We start from the raw sequence: 15,634 nt of genomic DNA on the forward strand, positions 1-15,634 counted from the left end.
CTCGTGGCAACTCGAACTCTTCGTCTGCAATGGGTGATGGTTTGACTGCAAGTACGCCTTTCAAGAAGAGAGAGTTGGTGACGGTGTTAATGGCTTCACTGTGAATGGCGGTGTGAAGTGCTCTCGGTAAATTCTGTGAAGCCGACCCAGTTGGGCTTATTAAAGTTAACGAAGGTGCGGTTGTCAAAAGAAATAAACTAGGGATGTTTCTCGATCGAGATAATCCTGGACATCTGTCCAATCTAGTCTAATGCGAGAGTTAGCATATGTCGTCAGGTTATGCTATTTATCAGACCACCACTAGCAGTAATAAAATCGGGAGAGCTATTAAGTCGAAATTCACTTATTCACTGGGAAGTTGTACATATCAAAGCTCGAGTTGCACATTGCATGACTGTATATGATCCGTGGATGATTAGAATAAGAGTAATTCTACCTGTTTGAACTCCTAGGGACCGTAGAGGCTTCGACCCAATCCCTGTATGTCTTACAGCCTGTGCATGTCTTAAAATGGTCCCATCCATTGCATGTATTACACTTAATCGAGGTGGTCTTTTGACGCAGACGTAGCAGAAAAACTCCTCCGGACACGGGTAGGAGCAGCCTTCATGCAATGCGTTGATACAGTGCTGACAATCTTATCCTAAAACTTACCAATCCAAACGAGGTTATATCTCCCTATTCCCACGACAGCCGGTTCCACGCTCCAGAATTGACTCGGATTTCATCCGACCAAGAGCAAGCGTTAAGTTAGATCTCCGAAAGTTCAGCTCCCACGGTTAATTCCGGTAAGGTAAACCCAGCCGTCATATGAATCGAATTTGACGGTCAACGAAAATACACAGCCCATCTCTTTAGATTAAAAAAAAAAAATAAATAAATAAAAACTCACCTGAAGTGTTTTCCGCCAATTAAAACAAAAGATTTATTTATTAATTGGAATCAGGTCCTATTTATTATGGATATTGTTTATTCATATTCAAAACATTTAACTCATTTTTTTTTTTTCAAAAAACATTACATTTATTCATAAATAAAAACAAACACAAATTCAGATATAAATGGTCCTGCCTACAAATTCTACACAATTTGCTTAAATGGTGCTTAAAATGGCGGTTCCCTTAAGAAATCTTATGAAGCATCGTAGAATATACAGAATACATTGTCAAATGCAGAATCTCGGTTTTGTATAACCAAAAAACTTCCAGTTGCTCTCTTAATCAGTGTACCGATTTTTACGAATGAGTGGAGTTCCGTTGACCCATATATTGCATGTACTAAAGCTTCGTTAAAGGGAACCATAATACAAAAGGAGCGGATCAAATGCAGATAACAGGACGAAAGTACAATAGGTACGTTGATATTTCCATCGATGAAGTTCCCACGCCGTAATCTCCGTAAAGTATCCCTCGCCGCCGTCAAATCTTGGATCCCACGCTGCAGTCTCAACTTTGTATCCCACGCCGCCGTCATAACTTGGTATCCCACGCTGCCGTCGCAACTTGGTATCCCACGCTGCCGTCACAACTTGGTATCCCACGCCGCCGTCACTACTTGGAATCCCTCGCTGCAGTCACAACTTGGTATCCCTCGCCGCTGTCACAACTTGGAATCCCTCGCTGCCGTCTACTCTAATTCTCCGAAAAGACCGAAACTACAACCCCACGATGAACCGCCGAGTCCCACGACGATGAATTCCCCGCTGCCGTCAACACTTGGAATCCCACGCTGCAGTCACAACTTGGTATCCCTCGCTGCCGTCTCAACTTTGTATCCCACGCCGCCGTCACTACTTGGAATCCCTCGCTGCAGTCACAACTTGGTATCCCTCGCTGCAGTCACAACTTGGTATCCCTCGCTGCCGTCACAACTTGGTATCCCTCGCTGCCGTCAATGCTTTGGAATCCCACGCTGTCCTCAACTCTTGTTGATTACGATGTTTGTTTGCTAATTTAATTTTTGCCTTCCCAATTAAACTCAATCAAGTCGTGAAGATAAACGGAAAAACTGACGTCTCGAAATAAGATTCATAGTTGTTTGCTTAAGGGGTTTCTAGAACTGCCTTCTCTCTGCCTCTCCCAGTTAGTGATGAAATAAGAACGATGAAGATGAATATCGGACAAAACGCTCATACTCTCAGAAGTTACGAAAAGATATGCCAGTCGTGGTAAACAAAGGATGGAGCGGTCGAACAGTATATTGCCCTCATACTTTCTGCAAAGCTACGTCACACATGCCACCGTACCAACCTCCGTTGAAGCCCCAAAGTTCTTGCCTTTGCAACAGAACGCACACGGAGGACCACACATTAATTCACACTAACCAGACCACAACCATGAAGCCAGCACTCGAATAGTATACATAGCGCATACATGTATGTATGTGTACTTAATCCTCTCTCGACGGAGTTGTACAATCCGATCGGTAACAAATGGGCGAAATTACTTTTTAGCAATTAATAGGTAATGCAATGGATTCGGCATCAACGTAGATATTATTATCTCTGCAAAACGCTTGGAAGGCAATTGCTCTGGCTATTCAACAGACTCTGGTCGCGATTTCTGCTGGTAATGAAAGATTGTGGTTGTGTGTTGATAATTTGTGCGTTAATACGATGAGTGTGTGTATGCGCGCATGCTTGCAGTTAAGTGCAAAAAAGGACGCTAGATGAGATTGCATGTGCACGTAAACATCTCACCGGGACGAACTACATTGGACGAAATTGTGTGTAGCTCTGCAGACTTGCAAAAGTTGTGTATGCCACACAACTACGGAAGGATGGAATTTGAATGTGAGGCGCTGTATAAAGCACTTGCAACTTATTGCTTTGATGCGAATGCGGCTTAGATGGTACGGCCGAAGAATATTAAAGTTAATATAATCTTCCGCGCATTCCACCAAATTAATTCGATATCCCAAATGGAACAGCTGATCACGATGTTTTCCCTATATGAACTAAGCTTTCTATATCTTGCACTCTTTCCTGCCTTTTCTCCCTTTATCTCTGCATCTCTCTTGCAATCGGATGGTTGTGTGTTGTGTAGTTAAGAATTAACCCAATAAGACGAAATCTCTGCTCTCAAAATGATGCTCACACAGCATAACCCTTTGTATGACAAAATGACATCTTTCTCTTTCTCTCTCTCTCTCTCTCACGCACCGGTCACCAAGGAATGCTTTGATCTTGTGGTGGAAGTATGTAGTTTTCACTGCTTTCGTGCCGTGTGCCAAGTTAATCAATACAGATATCAAAATTACATTCATTCAAAAAATGTTACATGTCAAATTACAAGGTAAGATTTTTAAAAATATATAAAGAATGAGTTTACAGAATAACTTTCAAAAATTTTGAATATTACATTGCAAAAATATTTGCGATATTTCAGTCAATATAAACTGTCACAATTTACATGAGATTTTTCTTCTTGGTTTACATGTGTATTAGAATATGGATTTAAATTTCTTCACATTTCTTAATGCACTCGGCATATTATTGGATCGACTACTTCTTCGTACAGTCGTTATAATTTACAATGAGATAAAATTAGTAGATTTTTAAAAAACATCGTGGGTGACAAACAATTCAACTTAGATATTATAACAGAAAGTTTGATAAAATTTGATAACATTTGGTCAAGTAAAATAATGCTTGAATACAATTATCTTTTAAGGGTATTTAACAGAAAAGTAATTGTAACAAAAAACACTAATCGTGTGTAAACATGGATTTCATCTCAATTATTATGTGTACAATTCTTGTAATGTCCAGGCATTATAGAATGAGTAGTTACATAATTAATATGTTAACTAGGCTATTGTGGTTTGGATTGATAAACATCTTTAATTAGTCTTTGCGAGACCATCTGCAAACCACATACCGTGGCTGAAATCGTTTCTTACTGTGGACTCGTTAAGTCAAGTCACATGAGACCTGTAAATATATAATTTTATACTAACAGAACGAACCGTAACAAGTCTTACGCGTGTTTCTTTGATTCCCTTTAGAAACATTTCTTCGCCCACATTCGGGGACAGACTCATCAGAACTCCTTGCCATCGCTCAATGCCAGGAATTGGCCGAGCGGCGACTCGTACGGATTCGTAGATTACGAAAATAAACGGAAGACCAACGACGTTGTATGTGAGGTATTCTGAGGCACGATTTACAGCTTGTCCTTCAATTACCAGATAGCGTACAATTGGAGCAAGACTGTCGTGATTACAATGATTAATAGTATATATGTAGGTATGTATGTATATGGACGGCCACTTCTAGTTGTATCGTTCGATTCCCTTTAACGATCATCTGGATGCGTACAATGCCGCCATTTGTATGTTTAACAATAAATTAAGCATTGAATTGTTTACTGCAAATAGAGTGTTAACAAAAACGGGTAATTCAAGCAAACACCTCATTTAGTTGAAGATTTGAGGCTCGCTGATGCACTTCCTTAATAAAAAAAAAAAAAATAGGCCGAGTAAATTCTGTAAGTTGCAACATAATGGTAAGGGGAGTGGAAGCTGGTGAAAATACTGATAATGCTGAAACATCTTGCCATAGTTAGTTTCTCTGACGACATTACCAAGAAGACGGACGAAATTTCATCAAACTGCAAATAAATTTTTAATTGAAGGAAAGATTCATTTTCAAAGCACCTTCAGTTTCCCCAACTGTCCGATGAAGCAATACAGAAATGCACCACCATAAATTGCCGTTTACTCTTGATGGTTATCTCTAACAGGCCTTTAGTTGGCAAAGAGTCGACTGATTATTATTCACATTGTAGATACATACAGGTACCGTTCAACTGTATTATATCGCTGTAATAAATAAACTATTTCGTTGTTTTTGATGCCGCGAAAATAAAATCGCAAGTAAAATCGTGTGTAGATATGTAAGTTTACAGGATGTTTAAAAATCGAGACATTTTAATTTTACCAGTTTCAAGTGGAAGATATCCACGGGAACCGTTATTTCAATTTGGGTGCCCTTTCACTGCTCATAAACCGATGTTTCACATGACGGGCGTACTATTTACCGTGTCGTATGGCTTGATTCCCTATAGCCAGTATACAGATGAGATATACGCAGGTACAGATCAACTACGTTATATCGCTACAAATTATAATGAGAAAAGTCGTATGTTTTCGAAGAATATATATAAAATAAACTTCCAATTTGCTAAAAACAAAAAAGAATTAAATCCCCAGAAATTGTGTAAAAAATGTCGTTGTGCCTTTTAACGCTGCGAAATATCGAATACCTCGTGCTTTAGGTGTATAAAGATTTTCATCTAAGCTCTTGCATAAAATTGGTAGCGTCTCTATCGTAAAAATTGTTTGATGCATGGCACCTGTTGTTGGCGTGATTCCCTTTTTGCCAAGAACTTATTTTTATCCCTTTCATGCAAAGACCAGGCAAGTTTCTGTAAAAAAAATTTGGACATATAACCGTGTCTTTAGCATACTAATTCAGAATTGATGTTTTGTAATTTTACTGTCCAGATAGTAAAATTAAATGCAGATAATCTTTCTTCTTGCGTAAGCAAGATGTAGGAACCAATCCTTAGAACATCAATTTCGTGAAATCTATAAGAAATGCATTAATTTATGGCAAGGAAACAGTTTCTTACTGTTGCACGGCGAATAGATGCTGTTGGTGACTCCGTCAGAAATTTTCAAGCTCTAAATCTGTTAGGCTGCTTTAGAAAAACTTCCTAGTAAGCTAGGCAAAGACACGGGCACACGCAGGCACCGATCAACTGCGACGTACCGCTGCAAAATATAGAAATTTCTTCTCTATCGCCTGGTTTATGGTATAATAAGTCATAATATAAACAATCGGCAATTGAATATTAAGTACTTATTAAGCTTGGGTAAACCTTTCTTTTTTGCTATCCAATTTAACAGATCGAAATCTTGGTATTCAACCAGATATAGTAGATATCTCCTCCCTCCAACGCTTTTCGTGCAATAACTGTGAAATAACATTACTACAGGTATATAAATCAACCTAACCTTCGTTGACAACTCCTGTGCATATGATATTGTCTTGGCATGATTCCCTTTTGCCATTTTTACATGATTTAGCCCTTATGTTCAGAACAGTATTTACATTTCCATGGGTTTGTAGTAGGTTGGTGATTGACAAAATAAAATGTATCCTTGMAGTGCAATTGTTAAGTTATTGTTTCCTATGAATTATGTATTAGTCAAATTTAAAATTGCAAATGTCTTACAATCGACTTCAAGTTGAAACTCGTGCTGTTAAGTGATGTTAAGGTATTCAAAGTTTTCTCCTGGTTGTTTTTAGAAAAATCCAACTGTGCCATATCAAAGCAGTATTACGAAAGTTGATCGTACTCTTAGTGCTCCCTATAAATTGGGTATTAGTCAAATAAAATTGTATTTGCTCTTACAATTGAATTAGATAGAAATTATGGGATGCTCTCAATGTCTCTAAGGTGATGACGTTAAACTTCACAATTGTTTACGTAAGTTAGATGCGTACAGGCACGTTCTACTGTGACGCATTGCTAAAAAGAAATACTAAAAAAAAAAATTAGGCCGTTGAATTACCCGCTGGCAGTTCTGATGAGATTTGAGGCCTATAACTTGTCTTTGATTCCCATTATTGATGCTGTAATGGTAGAAATTAGTGCAAGATATGATGGACCTAACCTCACCACCTCGTCGCCACTATTTTAAAGGCATGGAGAGGATCTATCTGCCAAATTGACCGTATGCAATTCGCAATATTGCGCAGTATCACTGAAAAATCCAAAAGAAAATTCTCGAGGTAACTCGTTCGTTATCTAGATGAGTAGAAAATATGTGTTTTTTATTTTCGTTATACACAAATCCCTGTATTTTGTTTATGTATTTCTAATAGGTGCTGGTTGTTTGATTTTTCCCAATCGGGGAACAACGTTTTCCCTCAACACATTCTCAAGACATGGAAATTGTTGAATCAGCTCTTTATCATTGGTCAACCGATACATACAGGAACCGTTCAACTGTCGTATCGCTGTAACAAAATCGTAAAGAGGAAAAAAAAAAAAAAACAAAGAACAGAAAAAAGGAGATGGATGTTTCGGCAGCCACTAGCCAGCAGACAATATTCAATTTCAACATTCAGGATTCTGTAAATTAACGATAAGTGTTTAAAGAGGAAATCCATTTGGCTTACGTCAGGTTGATCTTTATCAGGGAAAGGGTCACAACGTTTTACAACCCCAGGTAAAAATAGTTTTAAAGAGAGAATGATGATTATTTCCGTTATCCGCTTGTTATAAAATTATTCCCCACGATGTTACATTGTTTAGAATATATATGTACGTTGGTTTTAAATGCTAGCAGGCACGTTCAACTGCTTCGCATTGCTGAAATTTTAAAGCTAATTGTTCTTCGAAAATATTTGTAAATACCCTTCGCAACCATATGTTGGTTGTTTGCTATTTTTGTCCCTTCATGTTCCACATATTCGTTTCTGGAAATTATGCTGTTTTGGTTAACGCACGAGTATGGCTTTCTTTTGATGTCCCGGCTGCTAAGACACTTTGTTGCGCATTCTCTCAAAACGTCACCACCAATTTTTCAACATCGATATTGGGTGTACTACGTGAGGAACAGCACGTGCAACTGATAAACAAACTAGAGCAGCACATCACACCAGCACATACCGTCGCTTCCGCCACTTTCATATTCCGAATAGATCCGAATTAGCACCCACAGCAATTTGTGTAGAATTTCTATGTTCTCATTGTTTTAGCTCACTCACTCTGTTGTTGGATCAAATACTTCCATGATCATCTTTTATCGGCAAAAAACGAACTGTAAAACAAAATATCATTTATGATTGTTTTTTTAATGCTTCAAAAATAAATTTACACTACAAATTTTTTGTATTAAATACTTTTTTTTTTATTATTTTTTTCCAAATCAATTCTGTATAAATTTGTATAAAAAACTTGAAAAGAAATATTCTTTACATCCTTACTAGAAACATTACAATTGATTCAATATGAATCAGACAAACTTCTCAGGTACACCTCGTGTATTAATTGCACCAGCAGTTAAACTACGTCAACTCAAAGCAAATATGTAAAGCGTATAGTGCCATCTCTTTTGCTCATTCTATTATATTGCGAACAGTTTTTCATTTTGACATTTTAATGTACCATCTCTTTCRCTCACTCTACATCACTGTGAACTGTGATAAATTTAAAGCATATATTTGATTGTATATAAAATAATTTCCGTTCGCATCTTCTCCAATTTACAGATTATGTTGAAATCGCGGAATAAGCTTTTACATAACCATCAAAAGGTAATTGAAATATCGAGTAAATTAGTCATGTGCAATACACGATACACTCCAAAGTCTTATGTGTGTATGTATAGACAACTTTCGGCATGATTGCCGAAGTCGACTTCCGAAGTGAATATAATATCGATTGTTATACACACAAAATGGCGATGGCTTTACAATTTTGCTTTGTGTTAAATTAGACTCATATACAATAAACATCGCAATTTATATAGTTTTGTTTAAATATTAGTTTTACGAACCGATTGAGTAATATCTGAGCTGATCATCCACACATCAGTCGTGCGTAAGTAGCTCCCAAAACTCGGCTCGGGTTCGCCCAGCCCAGTCTCGTTGGCTTTGGCTTTCTCTACCAGAAAATGGTGTCATGTCAACTCACACGGATTTCATTTTCACATTATGGAACACTTTGTTCGATGCTTCATTGACTGCAAATGAAAAACTTGCTTGATAAAACTATACTACAAATACACAATTCAGACATCTGAAACTATTAACTAACTACTGCAATACTTTGCAACACATTGCAATTATCACTTTTTACATTATATTCATTTTTAAATGCGCATTTTACATCGCAATCTTTATTAGTACTGCTGCTAAGCGATCGCATAAAGGAATCCAAGTCACTAAGTTCACTTTTCCACAAATTATCCACCTTTTTCTGACGTTCAGCTTCCTCCTCTTCAGACACCTTTCCCTTTACATAACTGCTGATGGCGTAACTATCGTCTAGTTTCGTTTGGAACTCGGCCCAACGACGAAAACGTTCTCTCTGCTTGCGACGTAATTCAGCTTCCGCTGTCAAAAGAGCTGTATTTAACATCGCATTTACACGTAAATTGCCACGCAACTTTCTTTTCATTTCTGATCGTTTGATACGGAAATTACGAACCCATCCGCAAAGCGTTGTTGGATCTTGTTCAACAAAAACATTTTCATAATTTGTAACCATTTTGACAAGAAATTTAATTTGCCACGACTGTTATTACCAAGAGGCACTGTTTGCTCTTTTCTTTGTTCCGATTTTTATAAATTTGCAATGCACATGTACACACACACCTTCAAACTTTGTTGGCCTTGAATTTTGATGACTCAGCTCACTTCTGGTACACATATACATCAGCATTCACTTCCTTCATTTGACTAAAGATATTTTCACCATATAATTCTATTCAACACAACTTCTCGCCAACAACTGTAAAATTTCGTTCATTGCGGCCTGTTATTTATACTCTGGCCCTTGCACGAACAAAGCAATTCCTCCGCTTATTCGTAAAAAGTAGTACCTATTTTAGGGTGACTTTCACACGCTCGCAACTGACCTGAAGAACAAAAGAAAATTCATCTACAAAAGAAACTTAAGGGATTAATACTGGTGTGCCGCAACTGAAAATCAATTCTTTAGTGTTTTCGTAATTCCTAAGTAAAAATTGCACCTGGAATTTATTTGTTATTTCATATGATTCGTTATTTTATCGCTTTCTGGTCGTTTCCTAAAATTCGGAGAAATATGAGGAAAACGTTGAAATGTTGCCAGACGATATATGTATAAAATTAATTACAAATTTATAAAATACTTATTAAACATTTAACACGATGTGATAATAATGGAAATTTTTATAAACGATAGGCAAATATTAAAACATACAACTTTTGCTTTATTTTGTCGTGCGAAATATACTTTTACTGTGTAATAAATCTGTATTGCATTTATATATCCACACACTATATACTGTATTTAATAGATGTATTATGTATGAGCTTATAGAGCGTTTCTAAAAATTGCACTATCTTTTAAATATATGTACTTATACATTGCAATAGACCAATATGGACAGCTCTCATAATCGGACAGCTCCTAAAACCGGACAGCTCCCAATACAGGACAAATTTTATGAACCCATGGTTTTCATTAATACTCTTACACATAAACAATTATCAACTTGTTGTAATTTGTAGCTAGCTCTCTTTAAAAGAGTCTATTTAATTCAAGTTCATTGAATCGTGTTATGTTTTAAAAGATTAGCAAAATGCCACCGACAAAAAATGTTTTGTCTATTAAAGATAAAATGGAAATTATTAATGTGTTCGAAAAAGAAAAAATAAGTGTTCGTGAGATTGCGAAAAGGTAAAGTTTAATTATGTACGGAATTCAATTATTATAGTTTCTTTATATTTGAAGGTTCTATATTAGCAAATCACAAGCTGCAGAAATTAAAAAAAATAGAGAAATCATTCGTTCTAAATGGGAGTCTGGAGCTAATGTTCTTCAAAAGAGAAGTTTTATAAAAGAAGGGGGATCTGATATTGACAAAATGTGTTTTGACTGGTTCACTAAAGCTAGAAGGCAAAACATTCCTATTTCTGGTCCGATTGTACAAGCTAAGGCGAAAGAAGTAGCGCAGAAGTTGGGTGTATTAAATTTTGTTGCATCAGATGGATGGTTAAATCGGTGGCGCATAAGAAATAATGTTGCTTTTAGGAGCATATCTGGTGAAACTTCAGATGTAAGTTCGATGGATGCTGAGCAATTCAAAGCAAAGCTACCATCTCTGCTGCACGACTACAAGCCAGAAGACATTTATAATGCCGATGAAAGCGCACTATTGTTTCGTGCATTACCTGACAAAACTCTCGGTCTTAAGTCCGAAAAATGTATGAGTGGCCAATTGTGTAAGGAGAGGCTAACAATACTGTTTTGCATAAACATGGCTGGGCAAAAGGAACAGCTTTTGGTCGTAGGAAAAGACACCCTTCCTCGACCATTTAAACATCTTTCTTTAAATGAGCTTCCAGTGGTTTGGAAATCTAACAACAAAGCATGGATGACTCGTGAAATCATGACTGCATGGCTAACTCAGCTAAATAGGAAAATGAAACTTCAAAATCGGAAAATTATTTTGTTCTTGGATATTGCAGCATCACATCAAAGTCATATGAACTTTACAAACATTAAAATAATTTTCTTGCCTCCAATTACAACTGCAGTTTGCCAACCTCTTGATCAAGGCATAATACACAATTTTAAAATTGAATATAGAAGCTTAATGTTACAACACTTGCTCCCAAAAATAGATTCAGCGAGTTCGGCATCAGAGTTGGCAAATTCCATTAATGTTCTTGAAGCTTTATACTTCATTCAAACCTCGTGGAATAAAATTGAAGCCACAACCATCAAAAACTGCTTTCTTAAAGCTGGTTTTCCACAAACCAATCAAAGTGTGCCCAATTTTGATGAAGAGGATAATAAGTTTCGGGCCACATACACAAATTTAAAAAATGTATTTCCTTTTAATTTTGACGATTTTGTTAAAATTGATAAAGTTGTCTTTACTGAAGAAAATTCTATTGAAATACAAGTTGAGCCAAACCTTGCAGAGATAAGTGACTCCGATGACGAAACAATTGAAGAAATTGCGGAGCCAATAGGATCGTACAAAGACGCATTTGAACATATTGCTTTATTGAAGCAATTTGCAAGAGATGACCTTATAGCCTTCAATCTCTTAAAGAATGTAGAGACTCATTTTGAAACTCAACAGCTTAAACTTAATCAATCAAGGCTTAAAAAATCGACTATAATTAAATTTTTTCAACCAAGCTAAACTTTTGTAATGCCTATAATTAAATGTAAACTTGTATACAAACGAACATATGTAAATATATTAATATAATACAAATTTGTCAGTTAGATATACATATGTATACATAATTTTATAAAACATAGAATATTTACAAATCACAACTTAAGTTCATTTTCGATAGTCTAAAAACATATTTTCAACTTATAGTACTCGTAAGTTTTTGTCATTCCCCAAACCTAGACAAAAATACTGCGACGGTGTATGCCCAGTTAGAAAGAGTTTCACTATATACATATGTTTATTTATTTTTAAGATATTTTCATTTCACAGAATTGCAACTATGTTTTTGTAAAAAAATTAATGTCTCAATTTATATTCATATTAAAAAATAATTGTAAATTGATTTTAAAAGGAAGAAAACTTTAAAAAATCATAAGCTGTATTTCGAAATCAAAACTGCGTTTTCCAAATAAAATTTAATTTTTTTATTATTAAAATGCATTGATTACTTTCTATCTATTGTTATTTTTGTGAAATAAAATGTTAGTAAACGAATTTTGTGAAATAAAATCGTTATTTACTGATCATTTCATTCCCGAAATAAAACCACGTTCAATTATTAATTTAATTTACTCGGCTTCCATTATTAACGAGTACATTTCTATATATGTATGTATGTATGTACATATATACATATGTATGTATATGTGTAACTTCCCAACATGCGACGTATTTTTAAGAATATTCGCAAACATTCCTTTTTAGTTTAAAGTAACGGATTTGGCGAACAAGGTCGATCGTGTTAAGCGTGAGAACATTTAAAAGGAACATCTTCGAATGTAAACGAATATCATCCCTTCTTTGATAAGCGAAGTTCACATTATTGGTGTGTTTGCCTTTTTGCAGGTAAATGTCAATAACACAATAAGTGTACATACACATATGTATATACGTATAGATAAGTATACTTACACTTGTGTACATATGTATGTGTGTATCTACATAGATATGTCCGTGTTGCAATGGTTTCTTCCCTTTTACCTAACAGTTGTTACACGGCGGCTCGTCAATTCACAAGGAATAAACTTACGTATGTATGTTTTTACAAACGTATGCGATCGAATCGCATGAAAATACATACGTACGTACATGTATATACTATACCAACGTATCGTTGCGCTTACATAAATATATCTTATACATAAAGCATATGACCACAATTTATACAAACTACTCCAAATGATCGAAAATAAATGAAGTTTGATTTTTATATAGTCCATTTGTGCATGTGTGTGTGATTATATTCTTCTGTATTTGAATATACATATAAACATATGCCTGTGATTTCGCACAAATCGGAAAAAACGTATGCATGTACATACCTATAATGCAAAGTTGAGTTTTTTATTGCTTACGATTCACTACATCATACTTATGTATATACATATGTAAGTATGTACCAATATATAACCAATACTCAAGATTTGTACATTTTAGGTGATAGGATATATTTTTCCATAGTGACTGGATAGGAACATTGGGTCTCAACAGAGAAATCGTAATGAGATTTATTTATTGCTACATATTTCCAAATTCCAATCCAGCACTGTTGTTGTGTAATTTAGCAAAGTGTGGCCTATCCATTACCATTTACTTACGCTTGAATCGAATAGCTTCATTTTCGTACGTCTGGATATATATACGAGTACATACATATGAGTCAATCTCCAAACTTTATCCAACACAACGATTGCAGGGCAACCTTTGGATATTACCGATCACGTACATCTGCTGCTGACCCACCATATTTTGGGAAAACGCTGCCTAAATAGGAAAAGCCATCGATTTCTTCAAAATGCGCGTAGACCATCTATGGGACTAGAATCTCAGTTGTGTTGATACACATGCTTTTCTTCTTGTCATGTTGATTTTAAGTCCGGTTTGTGCAGTGAAATCGCTAACAGATTTAAGTTTTATAAACCAAATCTTCAAGGCAAACCGCTTAAATTAAAAGATATGATTCGACGCATTGTTTTAAATTTCATTACTTGTATAAGTGAATAATACAAATTATATTGTCGATTCCTTACAATAAGTTTACTTGAAATTTTCAATGGAATCACAGCTACGAAATTGTTGAAAAAGTTGCAGAATCATTCAGTGATGGTTGTGAAGTCAACGAAAACTTGTCATGATATGTGACGCGTCCATCCATGAATACTGTCATTTTGGCATCAGAGAGATGGCAGAGAATCTCAACTTCTATTACTGATCGATCCAACAGATTTTGGATAATGTTTTGGTTACGAAACGTGTTAATGTTTGACTCGTACCAAAGGAACTGAATCCTTTACAAAAAAAAGGTGCGTTCCAAAGTAAACAGGACTTAAAAAAGAAAACAGAAATGATTTTTTCGGCAAAATTTATTTTATTCAAAGCAGTCTCCTTCTGCTCCAGTACCGCTTTTGCACGGCCCAAGAGCATGTCGAACGAGTGTTTTAGCTCGTTGGCCGCCAGTATGCCGGTGCAAGCCTTGTGAATGGCCTCTACGTCTGCATAACGCTTTCATACAATGGGCAAATGCATTTTTCTGAAAAGAAGTCGCACGGTGCCTTATCAGGTGAATGCAGGCAGTGGTTAATATTTAAATGTGATTTTTAGTCAAATAATCGATCACAAGCGCCGATCGGTGAGAGCAAATTTTTGTTAGTGTTTTAGACGATCTATTCCATGAAATTCAATAATGATTTCGGCTGATTTGTGATGAATTTATGCACGGTTTCGATGGAATTTCCGGTGATCACGAATTTTGAACACCACTTTGAGACCACTCGTGCACCCTGGTACGGGATAGGCAATCATCGCCATAAACTTGTATCATCAATTGAAACGTTTCGCTAAAAGTTTTAACAATTTTAAAACAAAATTTAATGTTGGTTCTTTGTTCGAAACTCATTTTCGCACCGATAACGCAAACATACTGACACTTAAAACCCAATAACTTCACTGCCAATCGATGAAATGTCATGAAATTCTCACTGAACATTCATCAAATGTATCATTACTGGTGACGTGACGTGAGTTTACGAATTTCAGGGAAAATATAACTGTCCAACAATCTAGCGAATGACGCACCAAAAATGAGCCGAAACCGAAACAACTTAAATTAGCTGATGGCACTAAAGGCTAACTCAACCGAGGCTTATATCAAGCATATGGAAAATCAAATTAAGCGTTAGCATGCCTGTATTAAAATGCCAGATAATGTCAATCCGCGTCATATTTGATCAGTTACGGGTTTTATTGTGTTCGAGATAGGTGATGAAAATTGTTCCACTAGAATCCCATAAAACACTGCCTAAACCCTTGTCGGCCGACCTTGTAACAAAGCAGAGTTAGCATCCCTTGTGAAAAATTGGATAAAATGTCGTTAACATTTTGGGAGTATTCTAGTCAAGGTTTTAAAGCAAGCAACCCGATCTCTCAAAATCCTTGTTTCGCAACCCATATTGTATGTCAGAACTTTATTTAGTGTTTACGTACTCTGAAGCACCCAACCGACTGAGTGTAATTCTCCAGCATTATTGTTTATTTTTCCAGCCAATCTGTGGGCCAAACTTTGCGGCAGACGATCTCCAACGAGCACATTTGGTTCATGTAAGCACGTTCAAATGTATGGAAAAATGTATGTGTGTATGTAGTTGAATGTGTATTTGAA

At 36.0% G+C, this 15,634-nt stretch overlaps 2 protein-coding genes and 1 long non-coding RNA gene across 4 annotated transcripts; 1 reads left to right on the forward strand and 2 right to left on the reverse strand.

The window, feature by feature from the left end:
* Positions 1 to 1,407: 1,407 nt before the first annotated feature.
* Positions 1,408 to 9,544, reverse strand: LOC108978140. Of its 2 annotated transcripts, XR_001994085.1 has the most exons (4): positions 9,392 to 9,544; positions 8,572 to 8,757; positions 7,683 to 7,833; positions 1,408 to 7,617 (listed from the first exon to the last, which is right to left on the reverse strand). It is a non-coding gene; the product is annotated as an uncharacterized LOC108978140 (long non-coding RNA). The 2 variants fall into 2 exon arrangements; XR_001994084.1 differs by having other exon boundaries at positions 1,441 to 7,833.
* LOC108978139 lies at positions 8,764 to 9,385 on the reverse strand. Its single transcript, XM_018948279.1, has one exon. The coding sequence runs from the start codon at positions 9,282 to 9,284 to the stop codon at positions 8,823 to 8,825; it is 462 nt and encodes a 153-aa protein (XP_018803824.1). The 5' UTR covers positions 9,285 to 9,385; the 3' UTR covers positions 8,764 to 8,822.
* Positions 9,545 to 10,198: 654 nt separating the features above from the next.
* Positions 10,199 to 12,267, forward strand: LOC108978123 (tigger transposable element-derived protein 6-like). Its single transcript, XM_018948249.1, has 2 exons — positions 10,199 to 10,460; positions 10,515 to 12,267. Exons 1-2 carry the CDS (start codon positions 10,363 to 10,365, stop codon positions 11,935 to 11,937), a joined length of 1,521 nt encoding a protein of 506 aa, XP_018803794.1. The 5' UTR covers positions 10,199 to 10,362; the 3' UTR covers positions 11,938 to 12,267.
* Positions 12,268 to 15,634: the final 3,367 nt, after the last annotated feature.

Source organism: Bactrocera latifrons, unplaced genomic scaffold, assembly GCF_001853355.1.
Source record: "Bactrocera latifrons isolate USDA-ARS-PBARC rearing strain unplaced genomic scaffold, ASM185335v1 scaffold_118, whole genome shotgun sequence".
Lineage (NCBI taxonomy): Eukaryota > Metazoa > Arthropoda > Insecta > Diptera > Tephritidae > Bactrocera > Bactrocera latifrons.